Source organism: Chaetura pelagica, unplaced genomic scaffold (assembly GCF_000747805.2).
Source record: "Chaetura pelagica isolate M959 unplaced genomic scaffold, ChaPel_1.0 scaffold143, whole genome shotgun sequence".
NCBI classification, from domain to species: domain Eukaryota; kingdom Metazoa; phylum Chordata; class Aves; order Apodiformes; family Apodidae; genus Chaetura; species Chaetura pelagica.
The window spans coordinates 1,188,884-1,209,125 of record NW_009952701.1 but is presented as its reverse complement, the minus strand read 5'-3'; the positions used below and the strand labels follow the sequence as shown (position 1 = coordinate 1,209,125).

Here is a 20,242-nt window from a genome sequence, read left to right as displayed (position 1 = left end):
CCATGCTGGAAAGCATGGATACCTTTGATAGCCAGATACCTTGTCCAAGTGAAGGGCATGGGCAATCTAGACAGATTCCTTAGGGATACCCACACGATGCCTTCATCAGCCCAGTTCTTCCTTCAGCACAGAGCTGCCAGTAACCCACCACTGTCACACAATAGATGCCAAAGTTGAAGTGCCCCTCCCATACCAGATGGTAAGAGCTGCAGAAGGGGAGAGAGTTGGGTACCCACTTGCACATTTGGCAACCACACCCTTCAGTGCTGGGACTTGTTTCTTACTTGTGCCTTGTAATGATGCTACTCTTCAAAACAACGCCAGATAGTCTCTGTTTACCTCAACCTCACCTTCTAGGATTCCAGACAAGTGGTGACACGATTTCATATCCATGCATCCAATGTTCCTTAACAGCCCCACAGGTACTGCAGATTTGAAGGAGCTCTGAAGGCTGACCACCCCTCCAGCCTGCCATGGAGATGCAGGAGCAGAACCACCCTCCTCCTGCAGTTTGCTCTAACCAGGAGGGGAGGGAAGAGGGGTCAATGTCACCCTTCTCACCTGTAACAATCAGCATGATACGAAGGAGGGTCACCTGGAGATGCCTTTGCATTAGGTCTTAAAGGAGCAATGAGATTTCCAGTCCTCAACCAATTTTGAACTCCAGCAGGACAAAGGGATGAAAAACAGCAGCTGAAAACATGAACAAAGCTCACGTTGTCCCAGGTTCACTGAAATGGTGAGCTTGCACCTAGATGATGTTAGGAGGAGGCACATGCCCCTGCCAGCTCCTCAGGAGACCTAAAACCACAGAGAACTCCTGGGCAATAATGAATTCCTGTTTGTGATGCCTCTAAATTGAAGAAAATGAGTATTTCTTTTTTCCTCTCGGCAAGCAGTGCAGTGCCCCCAGCAGGGTTGCTATGCAACCCCCTCCTGCACATGGCTGATAACACTCAGGGCATCATTTTCCCGCCTGGCTGCTCCTGCAGAACAAAGCCCGGCTAATGAACCTTTCAAACGCTCCTGGCTCTGCCTTTGACGGCTCAGCCCGGGTTTTCCTTGCTTGTATGTGACAGCTACTGCAGCCACCCACCATCCCCTCCAGCCAGGGGTGTCTCCAGAGCTGGATGGAGGAAATGCCTGATGGAGAGGGATGGACAGGATGGGAGCAGAACAACAAAACGCCCAACAGACACAGCCAGCCCCAAAATAGAGGGCAGCCATGCATGCCATGGAACCAGGTGGTGATGACCAGGCTCTCTGAAATGTTGAGCCATCAGCACTGCAGACCAAGCCAGACATTCTTCTGTACCCAGTTACCCATCACAGGTAACACCCTTATCACACCACAGCTGCTGCCTGTGAGTACAGCAAGGATACACCTCCCCACAGGCACCTGCAAGAAGGGATGAGACAAAGACAATGCTCCAGGTTGAGCAGTTACAGTTCCTGGAAGCACCTAAAAGCTATTTTTTTAATAATCCATTGAAATAAATTTGACAGTGATTTTCTTGAGCAACCTGGTCTAGTGGGCAAACCATTCTTCTTCTAGACAAACAGGAATAGCAAGAACCACCATCAGGGACAAGGAGGGCCAGCTTCCCCCACAGACATCTTTGTCCTGCTGTAGGAGCAGCCAGCTGGTGCTGAAACATTCCTATTTTGTAACTGAGAAAATCTCTCCCCTCCACCACTTCCAGATCTGCCCTTCCTGGAGTCAATCACAGGGACAGACAGTTCTTCAGAGAAGGCACCTGGTTACCCTCCCCATTTCCATATTGATGTCCAGAGCTGGCTTCTCTTCTATAGCAGATCTACCCTTTACCAGTTCATTTCAGGGGACAGCAAATACAGAAAAATTGAGAGCATTCCCTTGGCCCTCCAGTATCTTCCCTACTTAATGGGATCACCTTAAACACACGTGTGAATCCACAAAATCCTGGAGCAACAAGGCAGGGGGATGAGCTGCCAGCACACACAGTGTGAGCTTCCTGGTGTGCACAGAACTCCCGCAAAAATTCAGTAGGCACAAATCCCTGCTGCTGTGGCTCCAAGTGTTGTTTTCATTAGGAAACTACCATGAACAAAGTCAGGACATGGATTTGCAGCCCAGTCACTATTCCTCACCCTGTGATGTTTCAATTCAAAGCCCAGTGACTATTTGTCACCTCATGTTGTTTCAGCACACTCAGGCCATGCCAGGTGCAGCCTGAGAGATGCTAGCATAAGGATGGGACCTGACCAGAAATCCAGGGCAGAACTGCAGCTGCAGAACAGTTATTTAAATTCCTTTCCTATGTGAGAAACTGTTAACAGGTACCTGGAATTACCTGGAAGAAGAGCTTGGGAGAAGGTCTTCCCACAGCAGAGAGCTGGGAGGATCAACAAGACCCAGAAGTACATGTACTCTCAGCCAGCAAAGCAGCACAAATGAGGAGATGGAGCAGGCAACACCTGCCAACCATAAGACAATCTGAGGGATTCATCTTGCTCTGGAAGACACAAGTTCTGTAAATAACCAGGTAAGAGTCACAAGAGAACACAGGACCCAGGGAACCCAACACAATTGTGAAAACCAAACCACCCACCTGGCTGTTCACTCCCTGTGACTCTGCCTTGATGAGCTGAGTTGAAGAAAGCACAGCACGAGTGCTTTTTTTGGGGCACAAATTTATCTAACAAGAGACAATTATGTGACATTACCGTTAACAGCACTGTGGGGAAAAAAAAAAGCAAAAAAAAAGCAGCTGTAAAGTCCATGGATCCCAAAGTCTGCAAACGCCTTTCTCTACCTTTGTAGTAAATAGGTCTCATTTAGCCCATTTGTTCTGTCCAAGGCAGGCAAAGTGAAAGCAGGGTTGATCGACTTGTTAATTACAGTAATTTTGTCTCACATACAGACAGCTGAGTGTTCATCAAGTCAGAAATGTGCCTGTTACTGAGAGACATCCCCCCTGCTAAATAATTAGGGATAATAAGTGGCTCATAATAAATGCAACCCACAACAACACGCTCTGAGAGTGCAGTGTAGAGTCAGGAGGGCTATTAGGGAACCCCCAGGTCTATTTCTCCTTTTGAAGAAAACAATGCAATATCTTTAATTGTCTCTCTTGAAACCCTGAGCCAACTCTGCTGGTTTGTTATAAGTGAAAGGCAATTATTCCACGTGCTGCCTGCCTTCTATGTCCAGAGAAGGCTGACTACAGTCACCAACACAAGTGGGAACAACTTTCTCTGCCTGCAGCGACTGGGCACAGACCAAGAGCTGAGATAGGAAGTAACACACATGGTTTACACACTCCTCAAGACTCCAAAAACTCTGAGAAAGGCTCAGAATATTCAGTTTCAACATAAGCCACAAGCTGTTCATGCACAATGTGGAGCATCCATCCCCACGTGTGGACCAACATGAAGTACATTCAGTACTGAAGGCTCACGTCACCATCCTGGCACAGAGAGGGCATCTGCATCTCTTCCTAACCCTGCTAAACCAACCAGAAACCAATCCCCCTCCACAGGTACACCTACATCTTCAATTTCTATTGTGTTGGGTTTTTTTTTTCCTCTTTTCCTCCTTTATCCCCTAGTTTACTTCTTCACTCACCAGACAAACTGGGACAGCCAAGAGGGTCAGTTAGGTAAGAAAAATCTACTTCAAGTTCTCTTCCAAGGGCTAAGGACAAAAAGGATCTTCCCTACATTCCCATTCTTTAGACCAGCCCTTGCATAGAGCTAGACAATAGGACATAACATGGGGGAAAAATGTCTCAAGCCCTTAAGCTCAATGGATCCTGCCAGGTCCAGGTGCTGGGGAGAAGCACCTTGGCTGGAGGAATGGGAAAGGATGAGCCAACACTGAGCTGCTCCAGGAAAGAAAATATTTGGCACCACACACATAAAAAAAACCACATAAGGCTGAGTTTGATGAGAGGAGTATTGGCTGGGGAAAGCCCGGGGACCTGATCCTGCCATGGCCATCTCCTGGTTGTTAAGTCAGTGCAGCTGCACAGGTTCTTTTATAACAACTGCAAATATTGAACTACAGCCTCTTATTTTTCCCCCAAGGTGAAGACAAATGCAACCCTCACGTGCAATGAAGACTAGGAAGGATTTGGAGAGAACTTTACAGTTTCATTCTCTAGCATGTCTTGTTCTCAACACTGGGGAATGCACTAGGGAAAAGAAACAGATTTAATCAAATACAACAATATTTTGTTTACAACAGGATTTGCCTTCATTTACTTACATTGATCCAGGAAGTATATTTAGTTGGTCTCCCACAGCATTTCCCTCCAAGGGTTGAAGCTTCATTTGTTCCTGTGAAGACCTTTCATTTCTGCAAAGATTTTTATTTTTTTTCCCCCCTGAAGGAAATTATTTCTTTTTTTAATATGTAGCATTTCATTTCCACTTCATCCACAAGTATGTTCAACAGCATTTGTGTGATTCTTTTATGCCACATCCTGTCATATCAGCACAGCCAAGTTGGGTACAGAATAAAATGCTGGGCTTTTGTTGTGAGCAGGGGAGAGCTGTGTAATGATCAATCAAAAAATGCCCTTGGGGATGTGAGAGGTTTAGCATTTGGATACTACTGAAGATAAATGGGTGACATGAGTTTGATAAACTGGTGTTTTCCTCAGATAATTGCTCTGAAAGCTTTCCAAATCCTGGATCCTCCTCCTTTGTCTCTGGAGAGGGCAGCAAGTCCTGCTTTCTCTCAGAAGCACTGGGCAGGCTGCTGCAGTTACTGGTTTTAAACAAAAGGCTGTGGATTTATGCCACACTTCATCACTGACTATTGAACACTAAAATCTTAGTCATAATTTAACCAGAGATTCAGACTGGATTCCTGTTACTCTTGACCAACTTGGCAAGTCCTGCCAGCAGGTACATCCCTGAGAACAGCTCAAGCAAGAAGGGGCTGAGAGGGCAGGAAGGGGACTTCTCACAGGACAAGGCCACCCTTCCTCAAGCTCAAATCCTGAACAACAGCTCTTCTTCCTTCAGAAGTCACAAACACCTGGTGCTCACAAAGAGACCTTCAGCTCCTGGCAAACCACCAGCTTAAAACCTTTCTCTGGGTTTTCTAAACGTAACACTTACCTCCTCTTCCTCCTCCTGGATTGTTCTTTCAGAGTTATCCATTGGGATCATCCCAAGAGGAACTTCTGAAGCCATGATGTGAAAGTCCTGTCAAGCTCACCAAGACCTCAGGTCCATCCCTCCTTTGGCAGGAGGCAAATCCTGCTGGCCTTCACAGACCTGCTGTCATTTACTGTGCTAACTTATTCTCAGCCACTAATGACTTTAGAGACAAGAGATTTTACTGTATTTTTATTGTTCATTGAATAAATGAATTTTAAATACAGAATTAAAAATTGGTAAAAAAAAAAGTTATTAAAAGCCAGCATTCAGATGTAGGTTGCACATCAGTGGTGGAAGAAGTCATACTTTTGGTACAAAGATAGAAAAATAAAAAAGCATATCCATCAGCTGGAAGGAGATGGGTGAGGTGTAGGTTTAACATTTCCTTTCATATTTGAGAGCCCATATTTGTCTCATGAGAATCTCCCACCAACCTTGTTTTTCACAGCACTGATTCACATTTTTTTGGTGTTTAGAAAACCCCACTAATTAGTTGTTCCCAGGAGCAGTGATGTAGCTTTGCCCCCTCATCTATAGAAGCCTGTAGGTTTAGCCAAACATCCAGTATATGAGGACTGGAGAGAAATTCAGTGTTATGTGATCTGCAGGGATGCAATTCAGATTAAAGTCTCTGAGTAGGAACAAGTTCTTCTGTCTCTCCCACAGATACCTTAATGAGTTAGGAATTTCTTACAGTCTTTGTTAAACTCCATCACTTCAGCAAAGATTTCCAGAAGTGATGAGTGAATAGGTACCTTTGACCTTTAATGCCCGAATTTAAAGCAGCTTGATCTTCCAAAGGACACAGAGCACCCATCCTCAAGGACAAGAATCAGGTCCTATCAGGCACAGTTGAAGCCCTATAAAACAGAGGCACCTCAAGAAGTTTTGACATTGGGCTTCAGGGTGAGGATTGGGAGGTGGGTTTTCTGCAGGGTTCTATTATGGTTCTTAAAAAGATGATCCTTATGAAGATGATCCCACCAGTCAGTGCATCTGCATCATCTCAACCACAAAAAAGTAGGCAGACTTTCCAGTGTGTGCATCATTTCCAGACACCAGCACCACTCACACAGCATTTCACAACAGGTTAGAAAGAACATGGACTGTTGCTTTCCTGTTCCTCAAGGACTGTAAATCACCAAGACAATGAACCACAAAGCACAGACTGAAGTGTCTTTACAACAGAAACTGGGATAATGAATAGGGATAGCTACACATCAGCCTGAGGGGAAAAAAAATAAAGAAGAAGGAAAGTTAAGGCTGTAATGGAAATAAATTCAGTTAAACAGAAGAAATAATACTGGAGATGGTCACTGCAGTGCAGGTAAGACTTGGCAAATGAAATACTTTGAGTATGCACTTGAGGGCAGCCTTGCTTCTGCCACATGAATAAATATCCAACAGTGTTTAAAAGAGTATGTAAAACAAGACATTGGGATTTTCAGAAACTGCATGTCCCACCCCCTGTAACTGCATAGTAGGTTCCCTCACATGAGGTATTTCAGCATCACCACAAAGGAAAGCAAGACTTGTACACTCCTCCTCCCCAGGCTTTGAGCTGAGGGGTGATGGAGATGCAGAGGTGTGAAGGGCAAGTGTTCTGCTCTGCCCTCATCTCTGCAGCCCAGAGCGACCACCCATTGCTATGCCAGGGGACAACCTGCAGTCAGGGCAGTGCAGGCTCAGCTCAGGACTCACTGTGCCACCAGAGACTGGCATGGACATCTTACTTCAGCCACTGCACATCTTATGGGCTGATAGTTTTGGTTTGTGGGGTTTTTTGTGACATTCAGAGTCTTCCAAAACCAAGTTTAGTTCAGCTGGCCAGGTCAGATTATTAATGTCAAATTACCTTCTGAGTATTTCCTTAGTTTTCCACTGATACATAGACTGTCCAGCAAAATAAATGCACATTTTACCCTCACAGTGTGTACATTTTGCATCACTGGCAGACCTGTATGGGACAGACATCTTTCCTATCACACTGTACATCTGAAAGACTGTTGCCTATCCCATATTTTTTTTCCAAGGCAAATAATTTTCTTCTGTTGTATATAAGTATTTAATTGCAGTCATTAAGTACAGGACATTGGCTTCACATCTGGCCTTTTTTGGAAGCACCCTTTTACATTTTTCAAATAATGTAGCAGTATCTTGTTAGTGAAACCCAGGATCACAACTTTCTGATGACATGGAGCAGCCAGGAGTGGATCTTACCAAGGGGATGTCATTAGTGCTACTGTGGTATTTGACTGTCTCTCCTCTAGAATGAGGATGTGATCAAGACAAAGGGCAAATCCAGTAGAAAAATGTCTTCTACATTCTTCAAGATGACATTTCTCCTCTTAAGTTCCATCATTGCTGCACAATCACTGTAGCTTTCCTTGCAGAGTTTGTTCTGGGGGAGATGTTTTGTTCAAGAAGAATCATACCCCCTTGGAAATTCTGCTACAGAATGATCATTTCTGCTTGTTACCAACACCCTTGTTGGCATGTGGGCTCCTGTACTCTCACAGCCAGCTGTCATGGAAGTAGTACATAAAACTTTGTTCTTCAAAGACACAAGCACTGTGTAGTCTAGGACTATACCAGGAATATCTCTATATCTTTTCCATGCTTTCCAAAAACTTCCATCTTCTACTTTCCTTAGAACATCCGAGGATAAGAGGGGTTTTGCTTAATTATCCACTCAGCATGGGGATTGATGTGGTACAAATCTAGGAGGTAAGTGTCTGGGTCCAGGCAACGTTCACCTACCAAAACAAGAGATTGAGAAAAAAAACATTTCTTATATCCTTAGGACTATAGTTACTAGGGTTTGGGTTTTGTGAGGTTTTTCCCCTCCAAAAAAACCCAAAAAACCCTGGTACTTGTTCACATCAGTTTCAACATCACAAACCTTGAGAAGTGTTTCCACAAATCTGTAATTTATGTTTCTTAAAATTATACAAAGGCCAAGCTTTGACTGTCAGGGAAGGATACTCTAATACTCAAGAGCTTTAGCATTTGGAAACCATCATTAAATATGTTAGGGATCAAATCCAGAGACTGAAATGTTTCCAATGACAGAGGAGCCTTCCTTCAACAAATGCTACTAAGAAACACTAAGAGGCAGCCAAAGCACTCCAGTAACCAACAGTCTCCAGAAGCAGCTGTAACAGGGCATAAGAACCCCTCTCTGTTTCAGACCCCCCTAACCTGCTGCTGCAATCATGTTAAGTCTCCTCTCCATGTGATATCATTACCTTACTAGTGAGTGGAAACTGGTAGCTAATAAACATCAGCAACTTGTTTAACTGGATGGTTTGAGAAATTTCCACCAAAGGTAGGACTGTGTCTTCTGTGGGAAAGTTAAGACAGACTTCCCACCTGGAGTTGGCCATCCTTAGTACAGATGCCATGTGCCAGGTTACCACACTTAAAACCCAGACAAGAGGTACATAATTAAAAGCCTACAGTGGCACAAGATGAAGCTGCCCTTTATTTCATGTAGTTTAATGGCTTTAAGTTCCACACTTAATTTCAAACAGGGATCTTTAACAAGGGCTTAACATGGTGCACTTTAACAGAGTGGGATGTTGGTTTGTTTTTACTGGTGCCTGCCCTCAAGATTTTTTGACTCTGAGTTTCCACCTTTCTTAACCTGCAGTTTCTGAATAAGATCCAGGAGCTAAGTATTTTTGGAAGTCCAAGCTTCAACACACTTGCACTATAAAGGCTTTTTGCAGTGATGACTGGAAGACCTGTGAACTGACAACCCAAGGTGCTGTTTGCTGTGCATGAGGTTAATCCACTGTTCGTTTCTCTTCTAATTGTTGGAGCCCTCTTTCAAATCTCATCCTTTTTGTTACTCCCTCCTAAGACAAGTCAAGCATAAAAACTGGATATCAGAGTCCTTAGTTACTATCCAGACTTACCAATGTTGCCTCCCACTTCATACAGGAGCAAGTTTGTACACTCCACTGAGTTGCTACTGCAGAAAGAAAAGCAAATTGAAGTTAAAGTTCTGTGAAAGGCTGGTTATGCAGTTTAGCAATGTTTCTTCCAAAATAATTGCTTATGATTCAGAGGCCAGCAGCTGTCATGGAAGCTGGAGGCCATGTTAAAGACCTTGCTGATCCTCCTGAACAAGACAGCTATGGAAAAGGACACCCAAAACTGGAAAAAAAGAAAACAAGGCAGATATTCCTCCCTGGCAGCAAGAAGAACACCACAAGCAGACACTGACTTTTCAGTTGGAAGACAACAGGCATAAATAGCACAGCTCCCTGCTCTAGAACCAAGAGCCTGTCCAAGAGAAACTCTTCTGCAGCTGCAGTAGCTTGTTAGCAAGATACCAGCTGACCCACATTCAGCCAAGTTCCCATCCACCCTCCTTGTCTAGACACCTTCTGCCCAGGGACACTGTCAGGAGCTGCACTAACACTTTACCTACTAAATCCAGTCTGCAGGAACGGTGATGGGGGAGGGAATTCTTGTGTTTACTTCTTGGGTTACTTCAGCAATTCTCCAGTGGAACACAGGAGGGAGCTGCAAGGCTTCTTTTGGGAAATCCCTGCATTAACCCCCTCACGTTGGAAACACTACAGGTAAATACTTGGCACAGGTGATGTTTTTCTTCAGGAGAGCCACTTTCCCTTCCCTCCATCAAGGCTGCTAAAGTTCACTTGCCATCCAGCAGCCCAGAGGGGACTGATGACCTCCTGAAAGCCTGAGCCCAGTGACAGAATCACTCAGCTGAACTAACCTTTGCTTGCCCCATCCTACACACTACTTCCAAAACTTTGGCTAGAGGAGAACAGTCTCTTAGCAGCTCCCTGTGCCACCACATCAGCTCTGCCAGAAGACAGGAAACAGCAGCTAGACAGGAGACTGCTTGGTACTCTCTTTTTGAAGCAGAGAAAAAGCCATTTACCACTTGATGAGGTTGACAGCATTAACAATATTCCAGCCATTCTGGCACAGGTTCTTTTGAAACTGCCTCAAGACATCAGCCACCCGGGTTGCATTGTTCAAATGCACCTCTAGTGAATCCTTCAGGAGAAGTGAAGCATGGACTTTCACCATCTTGGAAGGCTTAAGGAGGAAAGCAGAAAGAAGAAAGTGCTTCAAGAAAGACTCTGTTACCAGCTAAACCACCAACTTTCAAAACAGATGGGAGAGTGTGAAGGGTTAAAGCTATCCAGCCAGCCGTCGGAGAGCTTAGGGGTGTATTTTTTTCTTACCCCACACATACTGCAGGCTGGAAGCTTTGCTACCATCAAGGTCAGCACTACAAACCAACCAGCTGCGCCTGGGGGATGTGCTGGGAAGGCAGCACCGCTCCAGCAGCGGGCACTGGTGCTCTCTGCTGCCCGAGCACCGCACCCGCAGGAGCAGAGAGACAAGATTTGTTGGAAATAAGGCTTGGCAGTATCAGTTTTGACAAACCGTTTTGCTCCAGTCTGATAGACTGTTCTGGAATTCATTTAAACTACCAGAAAAGGAGTTTAGACTGTTGAATTCCAGACTATTGACTCTCACAAAGGTTGTTAAAAAAAAAACCAAAACCAAAAGCACCGAGACATCACAGAGCAGAGTTCAAGCACTGGCCTCTCAAGGTTGTTTTCATCAACTCCTTCATGAAACACCCAAAAAAAGGCAGAATGAATCCAAGGATCTTTTCTCAACTTTAACACACAAACAGATCTGATAATAACACCTGCTTAAGAAAAATCTCACTCTGCATCAACTCAAGGAGCAGGGCCATTCAATCTCTCAGGGAAATTAATTCTCTCCTTTTAAGTGGCAAGAACCTCATCCTTAAACCCTCCCATACAGATGAGCAGCATTATTGATCAAAAAGAAAAGATACAAGAAGTGTACTTTTACTCTAATGGCCTAAACTCTGCTTTAAGTTCATGACAAGAAGTCTGCCCTAACCATGGCAGACACATCTGTCCAAACACACGGGGTGTCAAGAGCCACATGAATTCTGTTCTTCACACGAGGCAGAGACCAGTATTTCTGCTTCAGGTCTCTTCCCCCTTCTCCTACTAAAATGCAGCATCTTAGCCAAGTGTTTTGTAGCCTAATGTATTTAGTACACTTGCTGTTGGGCTCTGTGCTTGCCACAGCCTGGCCAGAAGGGTCTGAGAAGCTGTTGTCATGGTTCTGCAGGTTTTTCTCCCTCTGGCTATATAAAGAGCATCACTCCACACAGCTTTCCAAATTCTGATGAAAGCACTCACAATGAAAAAGTGTTTGACACTGTTATGAATGGGCCCAGTTTTCCCAAGCCCTAGCTCACCTCTGCCTGGCTCTTCTCCACCTTGTCTTTATCAGCATGAATCCTCCGCAACAAGTTTTTAATTCGCTTGTCACAAAACTGGTACCTTTTGTTGTTGCTCTCATTCAGTTTTCTGACTTGAGCTACCAGAAAAGAAGAGACCTGGGAATGGAAGGAGAAAGACAGGAATTAAATCAAGGAGAGATTAATACACCATTTAAGAACCTAAACATTTTATGAAGTCTTTGAATATACAAAATACCCATTTACTTTGAAAATGGGTAGTCTTGGAATATGCCAGAAGTTTTGCCTGCAGACATTTAACTCTTCTGAAATCTCCAAGACCACCCCCCTGCCCCTATTCCAGCTCTAGGCAGACCAAGACACTGCTACACCATATCACAAAACACCTCTGCAACTTACTGTCCAGAGCAAATCCTGGTAATGGATCATCATCCTCACAACATCAGCTGCCCCTTCTGCCAGCTGCTTCTCCTTCCCTTCAGGAATCTTGTTTGGCAGCCCCTTGTGCATGAAGAGGTTTGGGGCCATGACTGTGGAAACGTTCCAGAGGTTCATTTTGTTGTTGTTTTCCTTGGCAACCACTTTGCTGAGAAATTCAAGCAGAGCCTAAAGGGAGGGGAAGAAACTTCAAAATTCCAGTAGGAATAGTCCTTGAGAAGTTACTGTGGCAATTGCTGGACAGATCATTTAATCAGCTCTTTTTTCTTGACCATATTCTTCAATTTTCTTCACCTTTCCATAAGCAAATCCTGTTTCTCCAGTCTGGAAGTTCAATGATCAATTTCTAACACTCAGATAGCAGCCAATAACAATATCAAGCAGAGAGATAGTTTGTCCAGCATCCAGGAAGCAGGAGGGACAGTCTGTGTGAGAGGTAAATGAGCTCCTACTTCTTGGCAAGTAGCAATTTACGAAGTGCAGTTGTAAAAGTTACAGAATCCAAAAATGACACAACCCCATTTCCCCAGTATCTCCTCAAAGCTGTACCCTGATGTGGAAAAATAAACCCTTTTGGATGATCTCTTCTGCCTCAGACCTCCACCAAAGCCACGATGCAGCACAGATCATCTTTGCATGATGAATTCCTGCACTCTAGATCAAATGTGCAGGTGCCTTTGCCTTGCTTTTAGTGTCTGGAAGCTGAACTACTCAGGAGGGGAAAAAAAATCCCAAAGCAGGAGCAACAACCACCACAGTTCTTATAGAGAGCACAACGGAGGTTGTGCACTGCCTACAAAGCTGATCCCACCAGCATTTATTCTTTCAAAAAGGAGATGGAAGGATTTGAAATGCCTTCTGATCTGAAAAGGGTAGGAAGTTAGAAGCTTAGTAAGTTTAATTTATTTTTTTTCAAATTGATACTATCTCTTCATAGATGACAATATCACAAACCATGAATCAAGTGACTGAATTTCTTTCCCTATATCTTAGCATGACAACAGACAATGTAAGACCCACACATCTTTCACTCCATAGGGAGGTGCTCTAAAACATGGCAGAGGAGAGCAGGTTTCCAAACAGGAGGCTCCAGGACCATGTAGATTCCTACTGCTCTTCAGTTTGTACCCAAAAGGCAGACTGTGCTTCCAACATACCCTCACTGCACAGCCTTGAGGTGTGCCCACTTCATGGGTTTCCATTCTCAAGTCAGTGAATTAAAACCAAACAGCATGATGTTTATTATTTACAAAACGTGGGTCCCTTGAATAAAAACCTGGAACGAGTTCATGTTTTTTCCAGTCAAATCCAGAACAGGCTGTTACCTTTAAAGTGTTTCTGTTGGGCTCTGGCAGAATCAGGATCAGGAGGTTCAGAGCTTGCAACCTTTGCTTCAGGTCTGGAATATCTAGAGAGGGAGAGTGACAACAGGACAAAGGCTCAGGCTCCTGACACTTATTTTGGAGCATGGCACTGTTTGTCATCTAGGATTTGAGGCCCTGTTTTACAGAGACAAAACAAGCTCATATAGCCCTTCTGAAGTGAACTACCTACATTTTAGAAGACTAGCTGATTTGTTTCAGAGTACACAATCTAGTAGTAAGTCTGATGCTCTTGAAAGTCAAAAGACTCCATTATTCCCCATTTCTTGTACAAAAGTTGTGAATTGAACAGTTAGCTTAACACATTTAAGCCATTTAGTGAGGCACAAACCTGCAGACAAGCCAAGACCAGGCACCCTGGCAGTTGCCACAGCTCAGCCTGAATGTCACTATTTATCAAGTTTGCCTAAGTCACAGGAACAACCTCGCAGGCTCAAATGACACAACACAATTTGAGACTCCAGGACAGTGCTCCTACCCAAAGATGTAAGTGACCAAACACTCAGGCTGACACATGACAGTACATATAGCATCCAGCTCACCGAGGCTGGCTACAGCTCATACCCTGCTCTGTATTCCCATCAGGAATCCCAACATACCCGACAGGAGAGCCCCAGACCAGCAGAGCTCTGCAAGGAAAACACAAACCAGTAAACTGCTGCTAAACAGCCAAAGCAGAGACTCACTTTGCACAGCAGCAAAAGCAGGGAGGTACTCTGCTGTCAGCAGTGGGGCTGGCAGCTCTCTTATGAATCTCTTCAGCAGCCCAGATACATCATTCTGGTGGACCTCATCCCAGCAGAAAAGGCCAGTATAGAAGTCCCTTTCTAGCTTCTGTTCCAGGCTCTATAAAACAGGATGGAATTTATTACATGCCTGAATAAACAAATACAAGAGAAATTCTGTAGCTGAGCACTGGCAGGGCCACCCATCAAGTCAGGGAGGACAGAGACCTTCACAGCAGACACTCCCAGATTTCCCAGCAATGGATATTTCCAGTTGTACTGGGAAGGGAGATGAGACAAATAAGGTTATTGGGGTACTTGCACGGGCAACATGCTCCCTGCAAGAACTCCAAACACCACTAGAGAGCTCCTACCTTGATTCTGGTCTGGGACCCAGAAACTCTCAAAATGCCCTCTGTTTCAAGTCCTCTCTTCTCCAAGCAGGACAGCAGCTATTAAGAGGGGGAAAAAGAAAGGTCATTACCATGATTCTCATTAGAAATCAGCCCTTCATTATCACAGGCTTTACAACCCTGATGATCAGAGGCACAAATGAAAACAGAAGTGAACTTACTGCCTGGAGTAACAGAGGGACCTTGGTGTTGGGGAGCAGTTTTTGGTCATTTTCCAACAGGGTGTTGAGTGAAACTCCAAAGAGTTTCTTCTCTACAACAGAAACAACATGTTACAAGCCTATATCTCCAGTAGTACAGATGTCAGAGATTAGCTCTGCAGACTAAAGGGAACATTTTATAAGTGTAAGTGTATGAGAAAAAAAAGAAACAGTTAAAAGGACAAGGACAGTCAGATAAATTTGGTGCTTGGTCTAGATGTTGTGATCCAGTGACTTCCAGGAGAGATTCTGACCAAGGGAAAAACACTTGTCACAAGGTTTCTTATCAAAGACCTTCTCTGTTCTAACATTTCAAACACAAACCCATTAAAAGATCCATGCAAAAAGTCACTCCCCCAAAATAAATCAAGATGAAATGGAACTAACCTGTTGTTTTCAGTTTTACTGCCTTATTTCTTTTCAGCTCAAAGCCCAGAACATCACAGAGAGCTGTCAGTTCAATAAGGGCCAGCGTGGGGATCTTCTTCATGTCCTGAGCAGATAGATCTCCAATCCTGGTCACTCCTAATCTGCCCTTGTGGATCTTAAATTTCTAAGGGAAACACACACACCAGGTTTGGTGCAATTATAATTACTAATCCCAGTGATATCAAGTTTTACTGCATTTTTATCATTCCTTACCATAACCAGCCATCTATTCATTCTTGTTTTCAACATCAGACAAATGCCTCAAACTGCTCCTACTTCTACTCAACCCACAGCTGAATAAATATTTGCCCTTTTCAGCATTTCTCTAACTGCATTGGAGATCCCAATTTATAGGAATTAAAGAGAACCTGATACCCACCCTAATCTACTTGAACTTTGGACACAGGCCAGTACATTTGTGAGGAAGAAAACTGTTACCAGTGCAAGAAAGTCCAGTTATTCTCATCTTTTCTGTGGAAATGACTCGAATTCAAATGCAAATAGCTGGTTTCACACCCAAGTACTGATTCTTTTGACCCTTCAGTACACAATAGTAATTCTTGCTCAGCGTGCAAGATAATTGCACTACCTGTCCAAAAATACCTACCTGATACAAACCCATTCCAACATTAGTCACAGGGGACATTTCCAAGACCTGATCATACATCTGAATCAATTGTCTTGTACACCTTTACACAAGAAGGGAGCTAATAAAAACTAACAGGAAAAAATCCTTCAGTGCTTACAGTTAAGGTATTTCCATCCTTTAACCTCCTTGACTCTGACAGGAATGATCCCTTGAGCAGGACAGCTGCTTGTTCTGAGTAGGCAACATCCATGTTGAACACCTCCTCTTTTCCAGGGTTTCTAACTGTGCAGGAGTAATCCTGGTTTTCTGCTAGAGAGGAGGAAATGTCTTGAATTTCAGAAAGCCAAAAGGATGAAGCTTCAAAAACAAGTGTGCTAAAACAGCACTTTGAGACAAATTTTGGGCCACTCCTTTTTAATTAAAAATTGTATTAACATGTGAAAAAGTTGTCATAGCACAGACCTGAGACTGAGCAGTGGGGTAAGAACAGCTTAAAGCCTCAACGTTACAGCTACAGTCACCATAGCACCGGTAAGACATGAGCAAGCCCTTAAATTAAGTGACAGACCTATGGCCAACTTCTCTTTAAACAAGCATGTATGGCATTTATAGGGTTTCATCATAGGAACTTAGCTAGAGTGATTTGATTTGCATCTTCTAGCTGCTTTCTTGAAGAGTTACATGTGTCAGTTTGAGCAGCAAATCCTAACAACACTAGAACCTGGAAAAACTTCCTCAATCCACAAGTGTAGATAACCATGTGTTTAAAGTCCCACAAAAAAGGCCAGTGTTTCAGATTAATGTATTTTCCCTCCCAGTTCCAGCCCCACTTCAGATCCTACTCTACATTTAAAAACTTCCTTCTTACTTTTCTGTAGGCTGGAAGTCCGTAGATTGTGCCACAACTGATCTGGGCTGGACTCTTCTTTCTTTGCTGCTGTCTCCTGAAAAATAAACCAGAAGTTTAAATACATTTTCTTACTTTCATTATGAAGAGAGGGGGGAAAAAACAAACACTATTTTGTTTCCAATATCTCCACTAAAACTGTAGCTCTGAGGCAAAGCTTTAAATGCAAAAAGGAAGCCAAACAAGATAATCATTCCTGTAAAGTTACAGCAAAAGAGTCCAGTGATCTCACCCAAAGGACAATGTTTCAGTTCCAATTGAATTAAGGCAATTAAAAAAGGCAGCTTTAGCATCTTTGTACATGCCCTCATTATATCAAAATGCCACTTTAAAACCTCAGGTTTTCTCTCAGTTGCTTATCAAATACAAGTTAGCAAGTACAAATCTTAGCAACATAGAGAGTAGACACAGAGGATTATAGAAAAACATGTTTCACAGATGCTCAGGCTAAGGTAAGGGAGTATTCAGTTCTGGCAGACAGAAATGGTACCATGCTACTAAAATGAAATATCTTGGCTAAGCTCAAGACCTTCTGACTACACAATTGACAGAGTAGAGAAAGTCACAAGGATCCTTGATTGGGACATTTTTCAGTAGCTCTTAGCAAAAATAAGGAAATTCTACATTGTGGCTGCAAGCAGAATAGGAGCAGCCCAGCAGGAAAGCAGCTGAAAAGTGAATGGTCGTGTACTCCCTAGTGAAAAAAACAAAAAGGCAGTGGCTTTTCTTTCTCTAGAATTACAGCTGTACAAGATCAGTTTATCATAATTGAACTCAGGAGATTCTCTGCTTTTGGTTAGTGATGATTTAACATCACTGGAATAAAGAAAACACAAGAGGGCTCCAAACAATACCAAAACTCCAGGAGGCTGCAGGGCTGCAGGCACTGCATGGGAACCTGCCAGCAGTCTCTAGGAAGATGATGGATCTGTGGCTTTTGGGGGCAACTTCTCAATGCTGAAACCTGCCTGCAAAATTTCTATAATTCCAGCTTAATTTCAGCTCAGAAGTTGTCATCCATTTGGAAATGAAAGTAGACCCAGAAACTCAAGTCAGCTACCAGAAGGCAACACGGAGGAATCAACCAACACACCTCAGAGCTGACCACTCCAAAAATGTCTCGGACATCACGCACGGGATGTTTGTTCCTCCTCCTCCGAGAGCGGGAGTAGGTGTCCAGCCGGCGCTGCACGGCCGCAGCCTGGGTCTTGGTCAGGGTGGACAGCAGCACAATGTTGTCATTCTCTGAGGCATGGTCCCCAAGGAGGTCAGACAGACCTGCATCCTGGAGCCACTCAGCTTCGGCTTCTCCCTCTGGCAGGCAAGGGATGAGAAGGCAAGTGAGAAGAGAAAGGGGAACAGCAATCTGAGTGCTTGGAACACTTCAGAGGAGTATAACCAGAAGCTGGATCCATCCCCTTTCAGGGCTGGCAAGGGGACATCACTGCAAGGGAGGTGTAACTTCATTAAGAAGCCATGGCTGCTCCCCAAAATCTTAGATCTATTCCCAGCTACCCAGTTGGGTATCAGGGTGAAACTGGAGGAGACGCAACACTTTAGGCAGCCAGAAGTGCCCATATACTCCTTCCTCCTCAGCCTAGGTATGGGGAAAAGAGAAGAGAACCTATGGAGGCACAACTATTGCCAGGAACACAGGCTCCCTTAGAAGCTGGGCACAAGTGGGACTCCACATAGATTGGCACAAGTGGGGCTCCACATAGATTAGCACAAGGATCACAACAGGAACTGAACCCAGCAGGGGCTTTCACAGGACATAGGAGGAAGTCAGATGCACTTGCTTAAACCTGCCTTCACAGGGTCTCCCTGTGCAACAGGAGCTCTGGCAGCAGGGAACAGCACACTCAGGGAATGGCAGGCTCCCCCATGCAGCACAAACCATCCTCCACCAGCACTGAGAGTCAACAAAAGGTCTGTGAGAAGCCACAGCACACAGCAATGCACATTTAGCTTTTGTACTCTTCTCAATTATTTGGCTATTTAATTTTTCATTCCTATATGTATCAGCAACTTTTTTTTTTTTTTTTTTTTTTTTTAATATCCAGACACTAACCTGGTAGATTCAAATGTATTTTATTTCATATACTTGTAGAACTATTTGTATACACCATCCTTATTCCTTACTTGAAGTGGATTGGTATGGATACAGTCATTTAACAAAAGCAAAAATTACTGACTTATGTCTGTGCGTTGTCAAAACACCACTAAAATTAAAGTCTTTTCCAGCTCCAGAATGAAGCGTGAGAAGCCTGGAGACAGTACAGCAGCATTACTCAAACAAGTTCAATCCCATTTCACTCTTCAATAAATATAAAGTTGCACATCAAACACAGAAGACAATTTTTTTTCCCTATGTGATGCACCTTTTGTGCAAGTGAGGAAGTGCCCCAAGCGAGATAGCTACTTGAAAATCTAGGATTAAAAGCAATTTAGCAGGTGTCTGCAACTTCAATACAGTGAACACCACAAAGCCTTTATATCTTTTCAGTTCTATGCACCCCATTCACTTGCTGCAGACAGTATCATCATAGCTCTGCCAAAGGTTATACTGGGAAAGGGAAAAATCACAACTGAATCCACTGAAAAAGAACAGTCCAATTCCTACTCTTCCTTTGCTGCACAAACTGGTCTCTCCTCATTTATTGCAGCTACTCAGGCAAAGTTTTATTATTTCTGCATCAATGATTAAAAAAACAGCAACTCTTCTTGTGTGATTAAATATTTATTTATTTTTTTTCTTGGGAAACACCTGTATTCATGCAACTTGTGAAAGCCTATTGTGACTCCTCTAAAACTCTTCTCAGCCCTCCATGCTCTGCATGCTCCTCAGTGCTGTGCTGAACCAGAACTTTTTTCAGCATCACACGATAAATGGAGCCGGACCTGAGGTGAAGTCCTTCCTTTAATGACTCTTCTAGCCAACTGGCTAGCTTTCTGTCTTGTTCTTCAGTCATGGTCATTTCCCACATCTGGTTCTACAGAAGCCAACAGGTAAAAGCATCCCCCATCACTGCTCTCTTGGTCACAGTTGCTCTGTGCTTGTGATCCTGTTCATGGCTCTTCACTGTACAGGTATCTCTCCCACATCCACGGTTTCACAACAGCACAGTGGGCAAGAGACTTCTGGTTTATTCTGTGTTTGGAAACTAAAGGAAGTGTATTGCTTGCAAATTTTTCAAAATACCCAGTTCCAGTCACAACAGGAAACAAATCCAATACACAATGCTGAACAGCAGGCCCTGAGTCGGACATCCGTGTGAGCCTACTGCCCCATCTGATGCCAAAGCACCAGGTTTTAATTCCTCTATTTCATATTTTTAGCCCTGTTATGTGTGCCAGGAATGTAAAAGGAAGCTAGCAAAAAAGGTTATTTACAGGGGAAAGGGTAGAAATCAGAGAGGAGCAGATCAGAACTGAGACGTCCACAGAAGCTGCAGGTTTAAGCCTGGAGAGCTGCTGAGACTTGCTTTGTGAAGGTCCAGGAAATCAGCATTTCAGGGGGGATACAAATGGGAATACATTTACTAAGCTGGAGAATTTGCAACAACTTCCTTGAAACATAAGATAGCCAAAACCAGTGTTCGTAATAAGGCATTTAATTTCCAAAAATCTAAAGGACAACCAAACATCCTACAATTTCAGACTAAACAACAAGCACAACCTCCTCCATAGTTTTCAAAGGCAGAGAAGAACCG

At 43.8% G+C, this 20,242-nt stretch overlaps 1 protein-coding gene across 1 annotated transcript in view; it reads right to left on the bottom strand.

The window, feature by feature from the left end:
- Positions 1–7,737: 7,737 nt before the first annotated feature.
- The window catches only part of ARHGAP40 (Rho GTPase activating protein 40), a 14,640-nt gene continuing 2,135 nt past the window's right edge, over positions 7,738–20,242 (bottom strand). The window contains exons 2-14 of the mRNA XM_009994049.1: positions 17,623–17,843; positions 16,491–16,566; positions 15,780–15,928; positions 14,992–15,157; positions 14,566–14,657; positions 14,366–14,443; positions 13,953–14,112; positions 13,210–13,292; positions 11,846–12,052; positions 11,444–11,584; positions 10,070–10,230; positions 9,072–9,127; positions 7,738–7,907 (exon numbers count right to left, since the gene is read on the bottom strand). Coding sequence (XP_009992351.1) covers positions 7,801–7,907; positions 9,072–9,127; positions 10,070–10,230; positions 11,444–11,584; positions 11,846–12,052; positions 13,210–13,292; positions 13,953–14,112; positions 14,366–14,443; positions 14,566–14,657; positions 14,992–15,157; positions 15,780–15,928; positions 16,491–16,566; positions 17,623–17,843 — 1,697 coding nt within the window. The 3' untranslated portion in view covers positions 7,738–7,800. The remainder of the gene's footprint in view (positions 7,908–9,071; positions 9,128–10,069; positions 10,231–11,443; positions 11,585–11,845; positions 12,053–13,209; positions 13,293–13,952; positions 14,113–14,365; positions 14,444–14,565; positions 14,658–14,991; positions 15,158–15,779; positions 15,929–16,490; positions 16,567–17,622; positions 17,844–20,242) is intronic.